The sequence below is a fragment of the Perca fluviatilis genome, chromosome 7 (genome assembly GCF_010015445.1).
Source record: "Perca fluviatilis chromosome 7, GENO_Pfluv_1.0, whole genome shotgun sequence".
Classification (NCBI taxonomy): domain Eukaryota; kingdom Metazoa; phylum Chordata; class Actinopteri; order Perciformes; family Percidae; genus Perca; species Perca fluviatilis.
The window spans coordinates 39038782-39064408 of NC_053118.1; the positions used below are offsets into that span (position 1 = coordinate 39038782).

The 25627-nt window shown below is 43.6% G+C and overlaps 1 protein-coding gene across 1 annotated transcript in view; it reads left to right on the plus strand.

The window, feature by feature from the left end:
- Window positions 1–25627, plus strand: part of LOC120562999 — a gene marked incomplete in the record, with an annotated part of 504869 nt that overhangs the window by 444737 nt on the left and 34505 nt on the right. Inside the window, 1 exon segment of the mRNA XM_039807004.1 lies at window positions 4219–4477. Coding sequence (XP_039662938.1) covers window positions 4219–4477 — 259 coding nt within the window.

A 25627-nucleotide genomic window follows, 5' to 3' on the forward strand; every position in this document is an offset into this window, starting at 1 on the left:
TCGAAGGTAAGAGCATCTCAAGGAACAGGAAGAGACTCGGTTGGTTATAACCAAATTAGGAAACAGCTACACAGAGACACACACACACACACACACACACATAGTACTGTAACATTTGTCCATGTTGTCATTGTTTCTGTGGTTCATATATATTGAAGATTTTACAACTTTAAAAGTCCAACAGTCAGAAGGTTTTAGGCATATTCTGGTTCTGGTACATTATCACTTCATCTTATTAAGTCTAATAAATAGTGATCTTAATGCAAACATGAATACAGCTACTGCTGCTATCAATAAGAGTGTGTGTGTAGTACTTGTGGTCACTACACCAAGGTTAAATAAGGTGACCTCCAGTGTCTAACATGGAGAGGGTCCAATATTATTCAGGGCGCTATAAACACATGCCTCGTTAAGTTCGGTTAAATTGAACTAGAGTTTGTTTGCCACGCTGGTGTGCTTCGTCAGGGCAGGTGAGAAAGCGGCAGTCGAACTCGGGTGCACACCAAAAGCGGACCAAACAAGCGTACCGAGACCTGCTTGAAGAGGGGATCTCGGCACGACGCTTTCAATCCAACTCTGGACCGCACCAGCTTCTTGCCTGATTTGTAATGGTGCATTTTGGGACGCTTGGATTTTTCCAGGTGTGAAACCAAAACCAAACCAAACCAAACTAACTGAGGGCAAAGTTTACAAACTCACCAACTGATTCGGACCAAAGCAAACAAACTACAGGTGTATAAACCAGTCCCTCCAGAAAAACGTTATTATGCGATCGCATAATTCAATGCATAATCAGCCAAAGTCCACATATTTATAAGGGGGCAGCATTTTTCCGAATACGCCGCACTTTTGCCGCAGAAATTGCCGATTTACGTGCAAAATATGCGGGGCTTGCCTGACATAATGTCACTTGACACATTTTTTTGTACACCCAGAGTCGAGCAGAAAGAAGAGATCAGAACGTAAAAAGGAAGCTAACGTCAAAGCTAAGCTAGCGAGTAGGCTACAGGATGGGAAGAACAAAATAAGAATAAAGAAATTGAAAAAAAAACATTATTTCCCCCCATTTTGAAATGCAAGTGGTTGGACTATAACACACAAACAAATCATCCTCCTGGCAACTTTTTTGTCAAAAACTAATCTAGCGACTTTTATTGGTGTTATTGGAGACTTTTTTGGTGTTCGGAGACTCGAAAGCACGTCTCACTCTGCAGCTACTGTGCTCAACGAGCAGCGGGTGCTGCCGTGAGCCCCTCCCCCGTCCAAAAGCCCTCCCAGGCGGTCAGTCTCTCAGTAGCCTCGCGCAGCAGTCCCAGCCTGCAGTCACACACCACTCCTCATACAAACTCTGATGTTGCTCCTTGCAGACAGAGTGGACGCCTTCACACAAAAACTTGACCTCTGGCATGGCCGCATCAGTCGAGGGAACAGCGACATGTTCCCCAGCCTCGCAGACTTTATCACCGATGCACGTCACACGACTTCTCCTCTCTATCTCAGTCAGCGTCTGAGCACCTGTCAGCAACGAGAGAACAGCCATTGACCAGGCGGGAGTGAGAACGGATCAAATTAATTTCCTTGTTTCTGTTATGAAGACGATCATGTGTGACTCGAACATCTCACATTTACCAACAAAACGTACAGCGAAAGACCGTGCAAAACATTTCAGACTGTACTGCCAACGTGTGTACATTTTAACATCACTGTACGCTGTAACGTTTTTTCATTATAGTCACTGAAGCGGCTGCTGTTTCTCTGTCTGTCCAACCCGGTCTCACGGCAGTTCGTGTAAATGTCCACGTTATTCTTAATCTATTGATACGTGTTCACGGAGACGTTTTTCTCGTTTTTTACGTGTAAATGTCACATTAAAAGGACGCTGGGAGGCGGCCGAAAAGGACGCTCCATAAGCCAGGAGGCGCCCGCGAGGCGGCCCGCTGGGGACGCCTCACAATAACGGGATGGCGGAGGTTGGGTTTAGGAAAAATTATGTGCAAGAATTTTAAACGAGGAAAGGGCTTTAAACACCGAAAGGGCGCTTTAAACACCGGGAAAGGGCTTCTTAAACACCGGGGAAAGGGCGCCTTTAAACACAGAGGAAAGGGCGCCTTAAACACCGGGGAAAAGGGTTTTAAACACCGGTAAGGGCTTTAAACACCGAAAGGGCCTTTAAACACCGGGCAGCTTTAAACACCGGGGAAAGGGCTTTAAACACCGGGGAAAGGGCTTTAAACACCGGGGAAGCGTTTTAAACACCGGAAAGGGCTTCTTAAACACCGGGGAAAGGGGCTCTTAAACACCGGGAAAGGGGCCTTTAAACACCGGAGAGAGGGCTTTAAACGCCGGAGAAGCGGCTTTAAACACCGGAAAGGGCTTTTAAACACCGGGGCTTTAAACACCGGGGAAAGGGCGCCTTAAACACCAGAGAAAGGGGCGTTCTAAACCCGGGAAAAGGCGCCTTTAAACACCGGGAAAGGGCTTTAAACACCGGGAAAGGGGCGCTTAAACACCGGGGAAAGGGCTTTAAACACCAGAGAAAGGGTTTTAAACGCGGGAGAAAGGGCTTTAAACACCGGGGAAAGGGCCTTTAAACACCGGGGAAAGGGCTTCTTAAACACCGGGGAAAGGGCGCTTTAAACACCGGGGAAAGGGCCTTTAAACACCGGGAAAGGGCTCTTAAACGCCGGAGAAAGGGCGCCTTTAAACACCGGGAAAGTGCTTTAAACACCGGGGAAAGGGCTCTTAAACACCGGGGAAAGGGCTTTAAACACCAGAGAAAGGGCTTTAAACGCCGGAGAAAGCGGGCTTCTAAACACCGGGGAAAGGGCTTCTAAACGCCGGAGAAAGGGCTTTAAACACCGGGGAAAGGGCTTCTTTAAACACCGGGGAAAGGGCGCTTTAAACACCGGGAAAGGGCGCTTTAAACACCAGAGAAAGGGCTTTAAACGCCGGAGAAAGGGCGTTTAAACACCGGGGAAAGGGCGTTAAACACCGGGAAAGGGCTCTTAAACACCGGAAAGGGCCTTTAAACACTAGGAAAGGGCTTTTAAACGCCGGAAAAGGGTCTTTAAACACCGGGAAAGGGGTTTTAAACACCGGGGAAAGGGTTTTAAACGGAGGCTTTAAACGCCGGAGAAAGGGCGCTTTAACACCGGGGAAAGGGCCTTAAACACCGGGAAAGGGCGCCTTAAACAGTTTTTATATCACTCCCTACAATTTCGTGCTGTGGCCACAAAATATGCTTCCCATTGAAATACATTACTTCACATTTTCGTGTTGTCCACCACGTAAAAAACGACAAAAACGTCTCCGTGAACACGTATCAATAGATTCAAATAACGTCACATTTACACAAACTTCCATGAGACCGGGCTGAATAATCATATGCCTATTTTTGAAAATATATTTGTATTTCTTTTCGGTGTTGTAGTTTGTAGACTAGAGTTATTCTAGCCTCATGTTGAAAAGGTCTGTTTCTCAGAAGCCCCTTTTTACACACACACACACACACACACACACACACACACACACACACACACACACACACACACACACACACACACACAAACACACAAACACACAAACAAACAGACAGACAGACAGATAAACACAAACACACACACACATATACACACAGACAGACACACGCAAACACACACACACACGCATGGACGCACGCACGCACATACACACACACATACACACACACTCCCAACTTGTAAAATCCTGACGCTTGGTCAGTGTCTCTCAGCGTCAGATATGATGCAAAAATGATGGGAGTGAGTGTGCGTTGGCTCTGCAGCCCTGAACTTATCTAGAAATTACCCGGAGGATCTGTACGTGAGAACACAAATGTCTAAATCAGGGGAGCCTGGTTAGCTCACCTGGTAGAGCTTATATAGAGGATTACCCCTCGACGCAGCAGCCGTGGGTTAGACTCCGACCTGCGGCCCTTTGCAGCATTTCCTTCCCTCTCTCTCTCTCTCTCTCTCTCTCTCATTTCATGTCGTCAGCTGTCCTATGCAAATAAAGGCCTAAAATGCCCCAAAAATAATCATAACATTTTTTTTCTCTTTTTTTTTAAATGTCTAAATCCGTTGGACGTGTTTACTTTTGGGTAACTGGGTTGGAAAAAAACTGGGGCTGGGGATCATCAATCAAAGTCATAATCAAAGTTTAATGTATTAAATCTGTAAATGTATTTCAGATACGAAACAGATGAAGATAAGAAGCTCCAGAGATGACGGAGAGTTTAAAAGAGGAGAAGAAGTCACACTGAACTGCACCACAATCTGCTCTATCCACCAACTGGAGGTCACCTGGTTCAGAGATGGCTCCAACCTCTCAGAGTCTGGCCCCGCCCTCCATCTCAGCTATCTGACTGCAAAGGATTCTGGGAACTACACCTGTAGTTTGAAGAAGAACAAGCGCACCCTCTCAGAGCCGTACAGCCTGCATGTGGAGGCTGACGAGGAAGGTTAGTTTGATCAGTTTTTATCTGAAAACATTTTCAGACCAGATCCAAACTCAACAAGTCTGTCTATAGAAACTACAACCTGAATCTAAACCACCTTAAAGCTGCAGTGATTGGTTTATTTGTCAGCTTGTTTTGCAGCAGAACAGTCTGTGAACATCTGCTAAAGCTAACATGTTAGATTGTCAGGCCTCCTGCTCACTGGCTGCGTGGCGTGTCCGTTTATATTTGGGCTCCCATGGTAACAGGTTAGAGCGTGCACACTGCCTGCGTGACACGCACATCTCAGAAAACGCGTGCCTGCTAGAAATAGGACCGACGCCTATTTTTCACACGACACGCCAGCGTGTTGGAAGCGTTTCCAGGCAAAATAGAATAGGAAAAGATGTTTATATGTCATTTAGACACAAATACATTAAATAAATGACATGTTGATGTTTGAAAGTCTCGAGGATTTGATATAAATGCAGATATATAAATGTCATTTAAAAAAATAATGATAAAGAATTATCGATTTTCAAATATAGCAACTGTCAATCCAGAAGGAAAGATTCTGGAGCCTATTCTGACATCAATACTGCCGATGTTGTCTTTGCTGTAATCAGACCAGAATATATTTATATTTATGTTTATGGGAAACATCCATGTGTCCAGACAAGGCTAGCAGCAGCAGCAGCGTCGCGTCAGGCACCTTTCTGGTGTGTAAAGACGTAGAAAACACCACGCAGTGTGCAGGAGCCCTTGCAGATATTTTGGCGAGAGGACGGAGCTGAGGAAGATGACGCAGCCAACCTAGTGTTGTTTATGGTTGCTATGGCGCTAAGCTAAGCTAAACGCTAAAGAGGGAAAGTTTCTGATTTTCAACCCTTCTGAAGCGAGTCATCCAACGGGAGTTTTACCAGCGGATAAACACAGACCTCCAGGTCCTGGAGACATTCTGCATGTACAGCAGAACAGAAAATCTGATTTTCCCTTTAAGTTACCAGCTAACGCTAGCGGTAGCTATGTTGGTTGCCAGACCACTGAACTAGACTAGAACTAGACTGCACTAAAATGTACCAGTTATCTAAGCTAAAGGGCAAATAAAAAGGTTGACCATTTAAGTTGAAAACACGGTATAACAGCCAAAAACAAATTGAGGTCTATTTTAACATCCACAGCATTAATTGTAAAATATTTCCTGATAATGTCTGATGTGTTCTGCAGGAGGAGGTAACCCAGGAAGAGGAGGAGGTCTGCCTTTGATCGTTGGTCTGGTGGTCGGGGTCCTGCTGGTTCTCTTCGCTGTTATTCTGGTCGTCTGCATCATCAAAAGGTAATAGTAGTTTAATGGGATGACCTCTAGCTCACCCAGTAAGAGTGTTCGCCGCATGTAGGCTGAGTCCTGCAGCGGCGCGGGTTCAAATCTGACCTACTTCCTTTTGCTGCGTGTCATCTCCCATCTCTGTCCCTCTTTCATGTCTATCCACTGTCACTCTATAATAAAGGGAAAAGATTAAGGGAAAAAAATGATCTTAAAAAATGGTAGTTTAATAAATCTGTCTGTCTTTGTCTTCGTTATACACACATACACACATGCACAGGCACAAATTCAGGCTTTGCACCCATTCGCTGCGCTTCCATGTCCAGGGTGTTTTAGCTGTGAGTTACGGAAACAAAAGAAAATCAAATCAAATCGTTGATTTTGGGAATTGTGACATGCCTAATAATTATATCTACTGTACAGTGCTTTCCTAAACAGCATGCTGTAGCTTTGGATGCTAAACAAAGGTGCTGAACGTCCAGAGGCCTGTACTACGAATCAAGATCAACATACCCTGGATTTATTTCAATTACCCAGCTTCACTAACCCTAACAACCGCGGTCCCGCATAAGCTGTCACGACGGTTGTGTTGTGTTATTGTGGTCATGGTGTTGTGTTATTGTGGTCATGGTGTTGTGTTGTGTTATTGTGGTCATGGTGTTGTGTTATTGTGGTCATGGTGTTGTGTTGTGTTATTGTGGTCATGGTGTTGTGGTATTGTGGTCATGGTGTTGTGTTGTGTTATTGTGGTCATGGTGTTGTGGTATTGTGGTCATGGTGTTGTGTTGTGTTATTGTGGTCATGGTGTTGTGGTATTGTGGTCATGGTGTTGTGTTATTGTGATCATGGTGTTGTGTTATTGTGGTCATGGTGTTGTGTTATTGTGATCATGGTGTTGTGTTATTGTGGTCATGGTGTTGTGTTGTGTTATTGTGGTCATGGTGTTGTGTTATTGTGGTCATGGTGTTGTGTTGTGTTATTGTGGTCATGGTGTTGTGTTATTGTGGTCATGGTGTTGTGTTGTGTTATTGTGATCATGGTGTTGTTTTTTTTTTTGTTTTTGTTTGTTTTTTTTTTTTTTTGGGTTTGTTTTTTTTTTTTTTTTTTGTTTTTGTGTTGTGTTTTTGTGTATGTGTTGTGTTGTGTTATTGTGATCATGGTGTTGTGTTGTGTTATTGTGATCATGGTGTTGTGTTGTGTTATTGTGATCATGGTGTTGTGTTGTGTTATTGTGATCATGGTGTTGTGTTGTGTTATTGTGATCATGGTGTTGTGTTGTGTTATTGTGGTCATGGTGTTGTGTTATTGTGATCATGGTGTTGTGTTTGCAGGAAGAGAGCAGCAGGTCGGGACCAGACAGCTGTGGGACGGGACGAGGAACAAAAGGTGAGCGGAGGTGTTTCACTGATTATTTTAGTTTGCAGACGAAGGATCTGTGTGATGAATAAGATAAAAAAACATGTTACAGCTGCACACACACACACTTACGCACATAGACACACACACAGAGACAAACACACACACACACACAGACAAACGCACACACACGCACACAGACACACACACACACACACACACACACATACACACAAACACACACACAGAGACACACACATTGCTCAGGCCTGCAGAAAGTATTCAGTAAAGGTATATATACATATATTAAGATAAGATAGACTTCATTAATCCCACACTGGAGAAATTCCTGTGCTACAGCAGCTCAAGTGAAAAAAATGTACACACATCAGAATAACACAAATACACATTAAGGAGACATAGGAGAAAAATATATGTAAAGAATTGATTTACGAAATAGAATTAGTTATAATAATTATAGTTATAAAACAAAAAACATTTACACAGTAAACAGCCTTGTGTATAATGTATAAACAGACAGTATATAAACACAGATATACAGATGAATAGACATGAGTCATGACATATTGCACAGTTGGAGGTAACAGAGAGTAATAAATAAATATGTATAGTGCAGAATATTGTCCAGTGATGGCTCATGTTGCAGAAACAGTGAGCAGTGCTACATTATGATGTTCTATTAAAGAGTCTGACTGCTGCTGGAATGAAGGACCTGCGGTGGCGCTCCTTCTTGCATGAATCTCCCTTTCCTCATCTGTTCCTGTCTTTCCTCATCTCTTCCTGTCTTTCTTCATCCCTTCCTGTCTTTCTTCATCTCTTTCTGTCTGTGGTTTTCAGCACTCTGATAACATCTACAGCAACGACTTCCTGCCGCTTGCTGAGCAGCAGGGACCCAGCAGCGCTGTGGAGGAAGTCAGCTATGCCTCGGTCCAGTTCACACACAAGAAGCAGGCCAGGTACTGGAGGCTGCTAAACATGGCCCTGTTCATACCTTTAGACTTTGGTATTTTCAACATGGACCCTATTTTCCCTGCAGTAGTTTCTAAGTGACTGATGTGAACAAAACTCTTTGAAATGGGTCCAGTAAACAGTCAGAGTCCACTAAAAGTTCTGGTGTTGCTGCTGACAGACTCAGATTATTATTCTAAGTGTCTGACAACATTATGGGATGGATCCCTACAGAGATAGAGCTTTTAGTTAAAGAGTAAGATCCTTTTAGTTTAACATGAAACAGCCCCGAAATCACCATCACCAAACTCCACCAGACTCCATGTAAATAATCAGGACTTTTAGCGTGTATAGAGCCAGCATATCTCCACCAGACTCCATGTAAATAATCAGGACTTTTAGCGTGTATAGAGCCAGCATATCTCCACCAGACTCCATGTAAATAATCAGGACTTTTAGCGTGTATAGAGCCAGCATATCTCCACCAGACTCCATGTAAATAATCAGGACTTTTAGTGTGTATAGAGCCAGCATATCTCCACCAGACTCCATGTAAATAATCAGGACTTTTAGCGTGTATAGAGCCAGCATATCTCCTCATGTAAATGGGTGAATTAAGGGTTTATTTCAACCAAACCAGAGTGGTGATTGTTGGAACAGTGGAAAGATGAACCGAGACGGCTTTTGGTAGTTTTATTTAGTTTCTGTGCACTTTAAATGAAGTGTGTTTTATGATGATAAAAGTCCTGATTATTTACATGGAGTCTGGTGGAGTTTGGTGATGGTGATTTCGGGGCTGTTTCATGTTAAACTAAAAGGATCTTACTCTTTAACCAAAAGGTCTATCTCTGTAGGGATCCATCCCATAACATACGGACCAGCAACACAAAGACAGGGTAATAAAATGTGTTTTCACTCACCAAGGCTGAGGGCTCTCTAAGAGAAAGGCCACGCGGCGGTTCTTCGTCTGGGCAAACTTGACTTATTTTGTAAGCTAACCACTCCACGTTAAACAGCGGTTACTTTACGAGCAGTTTGAGTAATGACGATATCCAGAGGCTGGTGGGCACCAGTTACAGTGCTGCTGTGAAATTTTCCAACAAGTGTTGAATGGTTCCTTGGATTTGCTCCTTCACTGTTAAGTGAGCAGTGAATGTCATCTTGCCAAAATGCTCGCATGTCCATAGAATACCCTATTGTGTGGTCGGATCTTGTTTTGATGGGCGCCACGTCAGCAGGACGTGTCTGACAGCTTCAGACAGCAGAGAAAAAATGGATGCTACAATGAATACTGCTACCACTGCTGCTGATACCGCAAACACTCCTTCCACGACGGCCTGTGATAGCCGCGTCGGTTTTAACGAGGGCAGTGCACTTTTAATCAAGGCAAATAAACAAATAGCAAACCTCAAAGAAGATATCCTACGGCTGTCGGAAGAACTTCGGAGGAAGGACTCCTTATTGTCCAGTTATGTAGATCTGGCCTGTGGACAGTCTCGGAAGTTGGCTTCTCTTGACTCAACCCTGCAGGACACTGTGACATGGGACCCAGCCGCATGTCAGCGGCCCTCTTCGTGCTCTACTCCACTCCATGGGTCATCTTGGATTGACGTGGTGGTCCGCAGCCGCAAGAGGGGCTCCGACGGGACTGTCTCTCCATCTCTCCTGTCACTCTCCAACCGATATGCTGCTTTAGCTGTGGAAAACCCGGTCCTCACAGTTGGTGCCTCTGCAGCTCCATCACGACCAAATCGGGTCGCCTCCACAACGCCTGTCAACCCCGTAGGCCAACCGCCGAAGATAGCGGAAAAAGTTGACGCTGTCGAGGCTCCGGAAGAATCCAACGGAAAGTCAACTCGGAGGCCTCCCTCCACCCGGACCTCGAGCGCCTCTGCTCGGCGCAGGATCCTCAAAGAGGCTGTGCTTCGTCACTCTGGTGGGCTTCCTCGACCGGACCTGGCAGGTAATTCTCCACTCAATACCGACTTAGCGGTCTTACAAAATTCTCCTGTCCCGTCATGCAGTGTAGTCCGTACTCCTTGCTGCCATGAGCATCCCAGCCTTCAGATTCCTTGTCCCCTTTTTGCCCCGACAACTCTGATAGTGGGTGACAGTATTACCAGAAACATACGCTTTTTTAACGCCATAACTCGCTGTTTTCCGGGAGCAACGGTCCCAGTCCTTCTGGAGAAACTGCCAGGTCTACTGCAGTCTCTCTCACCCTCCATAACACGGGTGATTATCCATGTGGGCCATAATGATATGGCACGTCGGGAATCGGTGAAGACAAGGAAGGATTTTAATGACATTTTTAGCCTTTTAGAGCTCTGTGGCAAATCTGTTTTTATCAGTGGCCCCTTACCAACGGTGCCCCGCGGTTCAGAGCTTTTCAGTCGGCTTCTGAGTCTTAACACCTGGCTCCAGTCCACCTGCTGTGTCCATAATTTTGGATTTATCGACAATTTTGACTTGTTTTGGAACCACTCCTCCTATTTCAGGAGCGATGGTGTCCACCCAAACAAGATGGGCAGCTCATTTTTGGCTGCTAACAAACAGCACGCTGTACAGTCCGCCGCACGTGAATGACTATTTACACCACACACCCCCTTCACAGACTCTTCTTCTCTCAGTACCACTTCCTTCTCTCAGGACATTGTCAGCAGTGACATCTCCCCCTACAGCCCGTCAGTGGCAATTACACATGAATTACCACTCTATCGTCCCATACAGACCATTTTAACAATTAGGCCGTCCACCCTGAAGAAACGCACTGGGGGATCACTTCCAAGGTATCTGCGTCCCCTGGCACGGGCCCCTGCTGTACTTAGCACTGGGTCAGCGCCTCTCAAGATGGCGCTAATAAATGCTCGATCCATTACAAACAAATCTTTTATTCTGAATGATTTGTTTATAAATAGGTGCCTTGATTTCTTGTTCCTGACTGAGTCTTGCGGAAAAAAATTTAGAATACGGCCCTCTAATTGAACTTTGTCCACCTGACTGTTGTTTTATCAGTACTCCCAGGACCTTAGGTCGTGGTGGAGGACTCGGCGGTGGTATATAAAGGCTGCTTTCAAAGTCGGACAGTACCCAGTAGAGTTTTTCCCTCATTTGAACTGCAGGTTACCAAAGTTGGTAATTCTAATCCATTTTATTGTATTTTAATTTATCAACCCACCTGGTTCTAACAGTTCTTTTTGTCTGAATTTAGTGATTTTCTATCATCCATTATTATGTTGGATAACGTCATTATGGTTGGAGATTTTAACATCCATGTTGATGACTTGTCTAGTATTTTAGCTGCAGACTTTCTTAATGTAACTGAGGCTTTTAATTTTATCCAGCATGTTTCTGGTCCCACACACATTGGGGGCTCACATTTGGACCTTTTGTGCATGGTTTTAATATTGACTCTGTTTACACTGAGGAACTGCATATTACTGACCATGATTGTGTTTTTTTTAATTTGTCTTTTAATCCTGATGTATTGCCCAGTAAAAATGTAAGATGTTCTCGCATCTTAAATCCCTCCTCAGCTGAGAGGTTTACGGCAGCTTTTGTCCAAAACGCAGTGCTGTCCTCTCATGCTGACATTAATGATCTGGTCCATTCATTCAACACAAATTGCATATCAGTGTTGGATAAAGTGGCTCCATGTCAGATGCGTCGTGTTTCCCCGTCAACACATCCCCATGGCGTAGTGACTCCATACGCGTGTTTCAGGCGCGTTACTTGTCGCAGGGCGGAACGACAGTGGAAAACCTCCAAGCTTCATGTTCACCAACTATATTACAAGGACCTTTTAACTGAATACAACAACATGGTTAAGGAGGCAAGAACAACTTATTTTGCTAATCTTATTTCATCCAGTAAACAAAACCCAAAAATTTTCTTTTGAAACCATCAACAATATTGTCACTCCTGCTCCTCCTGAAGTGCCAATTTTTTCAAACAAGGATTGCAGTGACTTTCTCAAGTTCTTTGTAAAGAAAATCAGTGATGTCAGAAATGGAATTATCCCTTCGTACTACTTCATTTTTGGCTCACTCAATCAGGCCACCAATCATGAACCATTTTGCTCCAATCTCGCTACAAGAACTCACTGATCTGGTTAGCAGCATGAAATCTTCCTCGAGCCCAGGAGATATTATACCAACTTCATTATTTAAAAATGTTCTTGGGTCTGTGAGTACTTGGGTTCTCGCTATACTCAACAGCTCTCTGCAATCTGGTTGTGTCCCTTTATATTTTTAAACATGCATGTGTGCAGCCACTTTTAAAGAAAACCAACCTGGATACATCACTGCCGGAAAATTATAGCGCCCAATTCGAAAATACCTTTTATCTCCAAAATTATAGAAAAAATTGTTGCTAAACAGCTCACTACTGTTCTGAATGCACACAACATTTTAGACAAATTTCAATCTGGTTTCCGTCAGAAACACTCAACTGAAACCGCTCTTCTTAGAGTGTCCAACGATTTATTAATGTCCTCTGACAAGGGTCAATGCTCTGTTTTGGTGCTGCTGGATCTTAGTGCCGCTTTTGATACAGTGGATCATAACATCATGCTTGAAAGACTTAAGCATTGGGTTGGTATCTCAGGAAGCGCCCTGGATTGGTTCACCTCATATCTATCAGACAGAAGTTTCTCGTTGTATCTTGGCCCCTATTCCTCAGAAAACCGGGCCCTTTCCCGTGTGGGTTCCGCAGGGCTCTGTGTTAGGTCCACTTTTTATTTGCATTGTACATGCTCCCCTGGGACATATAATTAGCCAAGTTGGAGATATTTCTTATCACTTATATGCAGATGACATCCAGCTGTATGTCTCTTTTGAGCCAGAAGACACTGACAAAGTGTTGAAATTGCTTAGATGTTTCACTTTGATTAAGGATTGGCTCGCAAATAACTTTCTACAGCTCAATGAAAATAAGACCGAAGTCATTATTGTTGCTCCGGACCCTATAGTTTCGAAGATTAGTCGGCTGCTGGGCTCCTTGTCCTCAGCTGTTCAGTCCAAACTGAAAAATCTTGGTGTAATATTTGATAATAACATGTACTTGGATCAACATATTAAATCTCTGACTCGCACATGTTTCTTTCAATTAAGAAACATTGCCAAAATTAGAGGAACTGTTTCACATTCTGAGCTTGAGATGATTATTCATGCTTTTATTTCATCTCGGCTTGACTACTGCAATTCTATTTTCACCTGTCTCAGCAAATCGTCACAGGACCGTTTACAACTAGTCCAGAATTCTGCTGCAAGGCTGCTAACCAGGTCTAGCAGGATGTCACACATTACTCCAGTTTTATACTCATTACATTGGCTTCCGATTAACTACAGGATCAAATTTAAAGTTTTGGTTCTGACTTATAAAGCTTTGCATGGTCAGGCTCCGCGGTATATCTCGGACCTGCTCCATTCATACACTACAAATAGGCCCCTCAGGTCTTCTAACCAGGGATTACTGGTTGTTCCACGCACCCGTTTAAAGACTAGAGGTGACCGTTCCTTGCGGCGGTGGCTCCAAACCTGTGGAATGCGTCCTTATTGCCTTACGTTCTGCAGTCTCTGTTGAAGCTTTTAAAAAGCAGCTGAAGACGCACTTGTTTAAATTTGCTTTTGATTCATTCATGTAAAATGTTGCCTTTTAATGACTGTTTTTATTCTTTTATCTTTATTGTTGTATAATTCACTATGTTTTGTACAAATTTTTATCTTGTGAAGCACTTTGTGATTCTGTCTGTGAAAGGTGCTATATCAAATAAACTTATTATTATTATTATTATAATGTTGTCAGACACTTAGAATAATAATCTGAGTCTGTCAGCAGCAACAACAGAACTTTTAGTGGACGCTGACTGATGCTGAACATCTGTCCTGTAGGGTTACATTACAGCTTGGTTCTTGTTTAATTCTGGACCAGTTTCAAAGATTCTTGTTCACATCAGACACTCAGATAAACAAACATGGGAACATAGGGTCCAGGTTGAAAAAAAAAACCAAGTTACCTTTTAAAAAAATAATGAACTTCATCCTCGGGCATTCACATTTCAGTGAAGTAGTGGATGATGCAGAGTTTTGATGCTGAATCATATGAAGGTTTTTCTCTTACTCTCTCTGATGACTCTTCCTCTGTTTGATATTTATTCATTTTCAGACCGGCAGAGGAGGCGGAGGACTCCATCATCTACAGCTCTGTAGCCAGAACAAGCTGAAGACAAACCACACGACGGCAAATAAACCTTTCAAATTTTTAATTTTTAATTACCACAAAAATGTGCACCTCGCAAAAGAAAACTCCACATCCAATATTAAATGAAGTTAACTGTTGACACAATACAGTAACGTGAGCTATTTAAAGGTCCCATGACATGGTGCTCTTTGGATGCTTTTATCTAGGCCTTAGTGGTCCCCTAATACTGTATCTGAAGTCTCTTTTATATAGGCCTTAGTGGTCCCCTAATACTGTATCTGAAGTCTCTTTTATATAGACCTTAGTGGTCCACTAATACTGTATCTGAAGTCTCTTTTATATAGACCTTAGTGGTCCCCTAATACTGTATCTGAAGTCTCTTTTATATAGACCTTAGTGGTCCCCTAATACTGTATCTGAAGTCTCTTTTATATAGGCCTTAGTGGTCCCCTAATACTGTATCTGAAGTCTCTTTTATATAGGCCTTAGTGGTCCCCTAATACTGTATCTGAAGTCTCTTTTATATAGACCTTAGAGGTCCCCTAATACTGTATCTGAAGTCTCTCTTTATATAGACCTTAGTGGTCCCCCTAATACTGTATCTGAAGTCTCTTTTATATAGACCTTAGTGGTCCCCTAATACTGTATCTGAAGTCTCTTTTTATATAGACCTTAGTGGTCCCCTAATACTGTATCTGAAGTCTCTTTTATATAGACCTTAGTGGTCCCCTAATACTGTATCTGAAGTCTCTTTTTATATAGGCCTTAGTGGTCCCCTAATACTGTATCTGAAGTCTCTTTTATATAGACCTTAGAGGTCCCCTAATACTGTATCTGAAGTCTCTTTTATATAGACCTTAGTGGTCCCCTAATACTGTATCTGAAGTCTCTTTTATATAGACCTTAGTGGTCCCCTAATACTGTATCTGAAGTCTCTTTTATATAGACCTTAGTGGTCCCCTAATACTGTATCTGAAGTCTCTTTTATATAGACCTTAGTGGTCCCCTAATACTGTATCTGAAGTCTCTTTTATATATAGGCCTTAGTGGTCCCCTAATACTGTATCTGAAGTCTCTTTTATATAGACCTTAGAGGTCCCCTAATACTGTATCTGAACTCTCTTTTATATAGACCTTAGTGGTCCCCTAATACTGTATCTGAAGTCTCTTTTATATAGACCTTAGTGGTCCCCTAATACTGTATCTGAAGTCTCTTTTATATAGGCCTTAGTGGTCCCCTAATACTGTATCTGAAGTCTCTTTTATATAGACCTTAGTGGTCCCCTAATACTGTATCTGAAGTCTCTTTTATATAGACCTTAGTGGTCCCCTAATACTGTATCTGAAGTCTCTTTTATATAGACCTTAGTGGGCCCCTAATACTGTATCTGAAGTCTCTTTTATATAGACCTTAGTGGGCCCCTAATACTGTATCTGAACTCTCTTTTATATAGACCTTAGTGGTCCCCTAATACTGTATTTGAAGTCTCTTTTATATAGACCTTAGTGGGCCCCTAATACTGTATCTGAAGTCTCTTTTATATCGGCCTTAGTGGTCCCCTAATACTGTATCTGAAGTCTCTTTTATATAGACCTTAGTGGTCCCCTAATACTGTATCTGAAGTCTCTTTTATATAGACCTTAGTGGTCCCCTAATACTGTATCTGAAGTCTCTTTTATATAGACCTTAGTGGTCCCCTAATACTGTATCTGAAGTCTCTTTTATATAGACCTCAGTGGGCCCCTAATACTGTATCTGAAGTCTCTTTTATATAGGCCTTAGTGGTCCCCTAATACTGTATCTGAAGTCTCTTTTATATAGACCTTAGTGGGCCCCTAATACTGTATCTGAAGTCTCTTTTATATAGACCTCAGTGGGCCCCTAATACTGTATCTGAAGTCTCTTTTATATAGACCTTAGTGGTCCCCTAATACTGTATCTGAAGTCTCTTTTATATAGGCCTTAGTGGTCCCCTAATACTGTATCTGAAGTCTCTTTTATATAGACCTTAGTGGGCCCCTAATACTGTATCTGAAGTCTCTTTTATATCGGCCTTAGTGGTCCCCTAATACTGTATCTGAAGTCTCTTTTATATAGACCTTAGTGGGCCCCTAATACTGTATCTGAACTCTCTTTTATATAGACCTTAGTGGGCCCCTAATACTGTATCTGAAGTCTCTTTTATATAGGCCTTAGTGGTCCCCTAATACTGTATCTGAAGTCTCTTTTATATAGACCTTAGTGGTCCCCTAATACTGTATCTGAAGTCTCTTTTATATAGGCCTTAGTGGTCCCCTAATACTGTATCTGAAGTCGCTATCCCGAAATTCAGCCTTGGTGCTGAATTACAGCGACTAGAGCCAGTCCCACAATGAGCTTTCCTTAGGATGTGCCATTTCTGTGTCTGTAGCTATTGAGGAGGAGAGAGGGGGGGCAAGGTGGAGGGTGGGGGTGTGACCTTGACCAACTGCCACTTTGCTTGTTTGAAAGCCATGATGTCCCTCTCTCTCATGGGTGGGCCAAGCAGAGAAAGGGGAGGTAATCTTTCCCCTTATGATGTCATAAGGAGAAGATTCCTGATTGGTCCATCTGAGCTTTCATTTTCTCAAAGGCAGAGCAGGATACCCAGGGCTCGGTTTACACCTATCACCATTTCTAGCCACTGGGGGACCATAGGCAGGCTGGGGAAATGCATATTAATGTTAAAAAAATAATAAAGTGACATTTTCATGCAATGGGAACTTTAAATGAGCTGATACATGGTTAAACCTCATTGGCTCTACTAGTGTATCTCCGTGTGTACTTCGTCCACAGCAATCACAGCAATCAGTCCCAAAACCTCCCAGTTAGAGAGGAAATGATCTAAACATATTCTTATTAAATCTTTACAATCAGTCCCTGAAAGAACCGAGCAGGCCTGCCTTGGTGCTCAGTCCAAACTCTCTTCTAAACTTGATATGTTCAGCGTGTAATTCGCATAGAGAGGAAGGTTTATCCTGGAAATATTCTTCCGTTAGTCCAGACTAACCCCGCCCTGATGTGTTTGTGTGCATGTGTGCATTTGTGTGTGTGTGTATGTGTGTGTGTGTGTGTGTGTGTATGTGTGTGTATCTGTGTATATTATTATGTATCTGTGTATATTATTATTTCACCAGTGTTCTCTTGTTTCGGTGACAGTTTCTCTGGTTTTTTTCGTGTGTGTGTGTGTGTGTGTGTGTGTGTGTGTGTGTGTGTGTGTGTGCGTGTGTGTGTGTGTGTGTGTGTATGTCTGCGTGTGTTCGTGCAGCTCTTTCTTCCATTGTTTAGTGTGTCTACCTTTTGTGTAAGTAAGTACTCTGTCTTGTATGTAAATTAATATATGAATTTGATTTGAAATAAAGTGTTTGAGAGTTCCTGTTTCCAATTTCAGAGACGACAACAATACACAGGAACAGGAATGAGATTATTAATATATTACTGATATTAAAATAAATAAATGTCTTCACTGTATGACGTGGTTGTGTAACTGAGTTTTTGAAAGATGATGGAAGTTACTGGAAGCAGCAGCTGGAAGGACAAGTTTCACACTTGAGACAGAAAACAGGAAGTGAGATCTTCCTGTCAACATGTTAGAGTCTGAAAACACGTTTAATACGTTTATAAGTGAAAGGCTGATCCTAATATTATCTGTGTGTTTGTGTGTCTGTTTGTGTGTGTTTATCACTGTGTGTGTGTGTGTGTTTATCACTGTGTGTCTGTGTGTGTATGTATGTGTGTGCGCGCATGTGTGTCCACAGTATGTGTGTGTGTGTGTGTTTATCACTGTGAGTGTGTCTAGATGTAGGAGTGTGTGTATGGAGATGTCTTTCATCTCCTGGATGAAAATTATACTCTTTCTGTAAACAAAATGTGTGACCAAGTTCAATAAATCACTTAAAATTCAAAGAATTCACAATGAATGTTATGTGTTCAAATGCCTTCTGTAAAGGATATCATAAGGTCTTGAGGCAATCTGCTGAAAAATGCCATATTTATGGTAAAGGGAATGTGTAAATCGGTAATTTTTTACCAGAGCGGTGTTAGAAGGTTAAGACATGGCGCTGTTCCTGTGGTTTCGGTCTTAACAGGAGCCGGAGACGCTTCTGCTTGAGGCTGCTGCATGTCATGGTGAGTGCTGATTGGCTGATATACATCTACCAACCAGATAGTGCTGTGGGCGGGACATGAAGTGAGACTCAGTGGTGAGTGTTGATTGGCTGATACAAGTCTAACATCTACCAACCAGATAGTGTTGTGGGCGGGACATGAAGTGAGACTCAGTGGTGAGTGCTGATTGGCTGTTACTAGTCTAACATCTACCAACCAGATAGTGTTGTGGGCGGGACATGAAGTGAGACTCAGTAAACAGGAGCAGAGGGAGAGACTCAGAGCTGTAGCTAAGACAAAGTAGAACACCTTTTATTACATTAACTTTATAATAAAACACAGATACAGATCATCTGCAAACTGCCCAATATGGGACAGAGCCTTTCCAGTTGCTGCTCCACGAAGCTGCTGCCTTCAGATATCAGATGGGCTCCCTCCATTTCTGTTTTTATATCTGGGATGAAGACACATTATAACTCTCTAATCTCTCAATCTGTTCTCATCATGTCTATCATTCTGCTGCTTGTTGTTGGTGTTGGGATCTTCTTTTTGGGTTTTGATATTTACATTTTATTGTGTGTGTGTGTGTGTGTGTGTCTGTGTGTACAGTACGTGTATGTGTCTGTGTCTCGGTGTCTGTCTGTGTGTCTGTGTGTGTGTATGTGTTTGGGTGCGTGTGTGGGTGCGTGTGTTTGTGTGTACATATGTGTTTGTGTTTGTTTGTTTCTGTGTGTGTGTGTGTGTGTGATAGTGTGTGTGTCTGTCTGTGTGTGGGTCTGTGTGTATGTGTCTGTGTGTGTGTATGTGTCTCTGTGTGTGTCTGTGTGTGTTTGTGTGTGTGTCTGTGGTGTGTGTGTGTGTCTGTTGTGTGTCTGTGTGTCTATGTGTGTTTGTGTGTCTATGTGTGTTTTTTTGTTGTGTGTTGTGTGTTGTGTGTTTGTGCATGAGTTGTGTGTGGGTCTTGTGATGTGTAATATATATGTGTGTTTTGTGTCTATGGTTCTGTGTGTGTTGTGTCTATGTGTGTGTGTGTGTGTGTTGTGTGTTGTGTGTCGTTTTGTTATGGGTGTTGGTGTTGGTATGTATATATGTGTTTATATTTGTGTTTGTGTGTGTGTGTGTGTTGTGTCTGTGTGTTGTTGCTTGTTTGTATCTGTGTTTGTTTGTGTGTGTCTGTCTGTATCTTGTTGATAGCGTTAATGTCTCCATGTGTGTCTGTGTGTGTGTGTTGTTGTATGTCTGTGTCTGTGTTTTGTGCGTCTATATTGTATGTGTGTTGTGTCTGTGTTATTTGTATGTCTCGTTTTGTGTGTGTGTTGTTGTGTCTGTTTTTGTTGTTGTGTGTGTATGTCTTTGTGTGTGTGTGTTGTGTTTGTGTCTGTGTGTGTATTGTGTGTCTATATGTATTGTGTGTGTCTGTGTGTGTGTATGTGTATCAGTGTGTGTGTGTGTGTTGCGTGTCTGTGTGTGTGTTGTGTATTAATATCAGTGTGTCTGTCTCTGTGTGTCTGTGTGTCTATGTGTTTGTGAGTGTGTCTATTTTCTATGTGTGTGTATATATGTGTTGTGTGTGTCGTGTCTGTTAGTGCGTGTGTGTGTGTGTATTTATTTTGTTTTTGTGTCTGTGTTGTGTGTGTTCTGTGTGTGTTTGTGTGTGTTTGTGTCTGTGTGTGTTTGTGTGTGTGTCTATGTGCATCTGTGTGTGAATGTGTGTGTGTGTGTCTGTGTGTGTGTATGTGTCTGTGTGTGTTTGTGTGTGTGTCTATGTGCATCTGTGTGTGAATGTGTGTGTGTGTGTGTCTGTGTGTGTGTTTGTGTCTGTGTGTGTTTGTGTGTGTGTCTATGTGCATCTGTGTGTGAATGTGTGTGTGTGTGTGTCTGTGTGTGTGTATGTGTCTGTGTGTGTCTGTGTGTCTGTGCGTGTCTGTGTGTGTGTGTATCAGTGTGTGTGTCTGTCTCTCTCTGTGTGTCTGTGTGTCTATGTGTGTGTGAGTGTGTCTATTTTCTATGTGTGTGTATATGTGTGTGTGTGTGTGTCTGTTAGTGCGTGTGTGTGTGTTGTGTGTATGTATTTATTTGTGTTTGTGTCTGTGTCTGTGTGTGTGTGTGTGTCTGTGTGTTTGTGTGTGTTTGTGTCTGTGTGTGTTTGTGTGTGTGTCTATGTGCATCTGTGTGTGTATGTGTGTGTGTGTGTCTGTGTGTGTGTGTGTTTCTCTGTGTGTCTATGTGTCTGTGTGTATGTGTGTGTGTGCGTGTATGTATTTGTGTTTGTGTCTGTGTGTGTGTGTTTGTGTCTGTGTCTGTGTCTGTGTGTCTGTGTGTGTGCGTGTCTGTGTGTGTGTCTATGTGTGTGTGTGTGTGTATGTGTGTTTGTGTATATGCGTGTTTACGCCCCCCTCTCTCTCCTCTCTTTTCTTCTTTTTTTGTCCACATTACTAATTCACACCAGTTCATAAATTCAGAATCAATTTTAAACATTGTATTTTGCATCACTTACTTTAGGAGGTCCTTGGTGTAGTCCTTAAAGTGCTTTTGCCCTCCAGCGAAGCGCTTTGCGCCCATTAGTTGACTGTAGAGGACTTGGCGGGGCAGGCGGTGTTCAGGCATGCGTATGGTGTGCCCTATCCAGTGCAGGTCTGTTTTGGCCACAGCTGCTTCCATACAGATTGAGTCAGTGTTACTGAGGATATCTGTATGGGGGATTCGATCTTCCAAGGACAAACTGAGGATCTTCTGTAGGCTGCGGCTATGGAAGGCCTCTAGGTTGATGAGGAGTTCTCCCGTGAGCACTCTGGCTTGAATCCCATCATGCATCTGCTGTAAGATGCTGAGAAACTTGGGTGGTACCCCAAGTTTGGAGAGGTGTTTCCAGAGCAGCTCACGGCTGATGGTGTCAAAACCTTTGCTGAGGTTGATGAAGGCTACGTAAAGTTCTTTGTGATGCTCTCTGCTCTTCTCCTGCAGCTGCCTCAAGAAAAAACATGTCTGTCGTGGATCTGGCTTTCTGGAAGCCACACTGTGAAGCACAGCTTCCAAGATGTGTTCAACCAATCTGCGATGGAGAGGAGAGATATCCCGTGGCGGTTGCCGCAGACTGCTCTGTCTCCTTTCTGTTTGTAAATGACCACGATGTTAGCATCCTTCCAGTCCTGTGGGAGGATGCCATGTTCCCAGATGTTTTGGATCAGGAGGTGCAGGATGTGAGGATGTATCCTCCGTGTTTGAAAACCTCTGTATGGATTCAATCGGGTCCAGTGCTTTTGTTATTCTTTAGACCTGCGGTGGCTTGCCGGAGTTCTGAGTCACGTGTTGGGGTGTTCAGGTGCGTGGTTCAGAATCAGAATCAGAATCAGAAAAGCTTTATTGCCAAGTATGTTTACACACACGAGGGATGTGTCTTGGTATCGTAAGTGCAAATCACATTAAAACATTAAAGCAACATGCACAAACACACCGAGTCGCCATATGCGGCGCCATCTCAACTCTCTCCTAACTCTCGCAACAGATACAGCATGACATTGGGAGAGGAGAGGGAAATAAAAAAGGCGCTCTCAGACTATCCTCATAAAGATAAGAACAGTGTGGGAACAGGAAAAAACACCTCAGCACATAAGCACACAAGCAATACATTTGCACTGCTGCACATAACACAACATAACAATATAACATGACACGCAGTGGGGGTGGGATGTTGGGTGCATCGGGATGGGGGTCATGGAGTAGAGGTAGTCCAGGACAGGCAAACAGACATCTGGTCCTGCAGCCAAACAAAGGCGCTGGCCCCAGACCTGCCCGCCTGACTGGGGGAAGAAGCGGTGAAGGCGCTGGATAGGGGGGTGGGGTGTGGTTGCAAATCTGTATGTATGTCAAAGTTCGTGTTTGTAGGCCTGATTAGTCAAGCTACGTCTGGCCCCCGTAATCTGGTTTATCTAGTCCGCACGATTGTCATTGCGATACACAGCCGGTTGCCATGGAGTCAGCCCTGAAACAGGACCCAGGACGAGTCAACAATCAACAGGTGTCAGTGGGAGTCGGGTGGGGAAATGAAGAGTGTGCCTCGCTGTAGTGCTCCAGGGGGAGTGAGTATTCAACACCGGCCTGGGCCAAGGCCAGCGCTGGTTCAGGAGCCGAAAAGATAAGGTTGGAATTTGTTTTGTCTTGGGGCCAGGATCCGGCAGTTAGTCACTCCCGACTTCTCTGAAGTGTCCCCTCTGGTCTCCGTAACGATCAAATTTCCTTGCCAAAACCGTGAGTTTCCCCAAGATGTTGTCCAGCTTGTCCAGAGCTGACAGTCTCTCCAAGATGGTATCCAATTTTGGGCCCATGATAATCACAGTATCCAATTTGTGGCTCATGGAGTTCAGAGTCACAATCTGAGTTCCGACAGCTCTGCCCACAGCTTCAACCATGACGGGCAGCCTGGTAATTTGCTCTGCTCCCGTCTTCTTCTTAATTTCTCGATAAACCAGGGCAATGCCTGAGCCAATCAGCAAAAGACCTGTTATCATGGTTCCGAATAGGTAGATATCCTCAATGTCCTCCACGGAAAGAACCGCCAGACACACGGTCCGCCACCTCTCCCACGCGTCCATCGTGTAGCCGGCTACGAACGTCCCGGCAGGGCAGTCAGGTTCCCCCGAACCCGAGCTTCTCGTCGAGAATATGGTGTCAATTGCGCTGAGAGACCAGTTGATCAAATCCATAATTCGTAGTTTAGGAGCAGTGCCGAGAGAGAGACTCTAAAAGTACAAGAAACAGCAGACAGCACGAGACAAGATAGCAAGCAGGGTAGGCCTGGGAGGGAGAGGGAGAAAAGCGACCGCCTTCGTTGAGAGCAGAAAGAGAAGAGGTCAGCAGGTGGCTGGTGCCAGGTCTGGGAGATTATCCAGAATATGTAGGTTGACAGGGTTGGTGTGGTTGAGGAGACTCTCAAAATGATTTGCCCAATGGGCAAGAATCTCGTGGCGGTCCTTGAAGAGCATGGACCCATCAGGAAGACACTTACGCCCTCTGCTCCTCTTTTTGCCCTTGCACAAGGGCTAGTCGGTGGCAGTAGCTGTAAGCAGCATGTAGCAAACAGAAGCAGCATGCAGCATTGAATAACTACTAGACTGCTAAACCACAGACACTACTATCCCAGTAATACTGCACTGACGCATCACACACGCCCTGTGTGAGACACTCTCACACACACACACACACACACACACACACACACACACACACACACACACACACACACACACACACACACACACACACACACACACACACACACACAAAACCCTGTCAGATTAACTCATCATTCATTCAATACCACAACTTTTGTCTGCGTTTTTGCTGCTTTTTTGTCCACGTTAGTTCATTCTGTGGAGTCTGTAGTTGGGTTTTAATCAGCCGTGTTGAGGAACTTTCTTCTCAGAAATTAGGGAAGTAACAGTAAAAGAATGCAAAGTTGGTAAGAAAAGAGTTCTCGGAAAAGAAAGAAAAAAGGAAGTCAGAAAGTGACAAAACAGTTTCTTAACTTGTCACAACCTGTCTGTCCGTCAGTCAGTTAGCGCTCGGCTCACTCTTCTGTCAGGAGCCCCAACCTGAAGAGACTGAAGTAAGGATGGCAGTTTGGGACAAAAAGATTCTCTGGGCCGTCATGTTGGTCCTGACAGGTAAGACCAGAGTCCCAACATGGACCCAGTCAGTGGGGGGACAAGTCTTCAGATCCTTTACTCTGTGGTGAAAGGCTGACGCTTGGATTGTGGAAGAAGAAGGTGAAGTAGTGAGAAGAGTTGGAAAAGTGGGAATGGATTTAATTAGTAGGAATGGTTTAGAAAAGTTGAAGAATACCCAGAATGCTTTGAGAGATGTGGAATATAATGAGTTAATATTTGTAGCTTTTTTTAAGATGATGCTAAACGGGATGGATGGCTTCAACACACACACACACACACACACACACACACACACAGAGCAAGACACACACACACACAGAGCAACACACACACCCACAGATACAAACATGCACGCAAACAAACGCACACACACACTCACACTAACAAACACACAGACACACATGAAAAGCACTGCCCGAGGTAATCTTTACAACCAAATGATTTTTCTTAACCCTTGTGTTGCCCTTCGGGTCCCAGTGACCCGAAGGACAACACAAGGATTATGTACTTCCGTTTACTTTGTTGAGAATTGCTCTCTAAACAAGGGTTAATACAGCACCTTAGTTCTTGTTTGTACAGCATTTTGGTCAGCTTAAACTGTGTTTAAATGTGTTCTAGAAATAAACTTTACTTACTTACTTTACACAAAACAGGGTTTAGAGAGCAATTATCAACAAAGTAAACGGAAGTACATCATCCTTGTGTTGTCCTTCGGGTCACTGGGACCCGAAGGACAACACAAGGGTTAAGTACTCACGGTTTAAGTACACTCCTCCCAGGATCACTGAAGGTCCCTTCCTTCCAAAGGGCGCCCGCTAGCCTTCCTTGGTCGCCGCGCCGAAAGCTTTCGGGCTCTGACCAGCCGAGCAGGTAGGGAAATTCACTCCGCTGGGAGATAACAGGAGGTGTGACTGTCAAGATCGGTCCCCGCCGGGCTGCAACTCGCCACTGGCGGTTAAAGAGGAGTCTGAGCTGTCCCCGCCGCTTAACGGCAGGGGTGGAGGAAAAAGAGAGTCTTCCAAAAAAGGCACAAAAGATTCCCGGGTTTTTTGGTTCCCTAGCTCAACACGAGCTCAGGTATTTTTATTTTATATGAAGCAGAGAAAACACAGAATAAATAAGATAAGTTGAATAAAAATGAAAATGAACTAAGCCCCGACCCTAGCAGATTCTGGGTGTAATTCCTCTGAGTGCTGAGGTAGTGAAATCCTTGCGTCCGAAGCACAAGGTGCCCTAAGGCCGGTTACACACTGGAAGCGGCGCGCGAGCGTGTCAGCTGCGTGGCGTGTCCGTTTATATTTCGGCTCCCATGGTAACAGGTTTCAACTACTAATAGGCTACTATATATAAATGGTAGGATAGACTACTATATATAAATGGTAGGATAGACTACTATATATAAATGGTAGGATAGACTACTATATATAAATGGTAGGATAGGCTACTATATATAAATGGTAGGATAGACTACTATATATAAATGGTAGGATAGGCTACTATATATAAATGGTAGGATAGACTACTATATATAA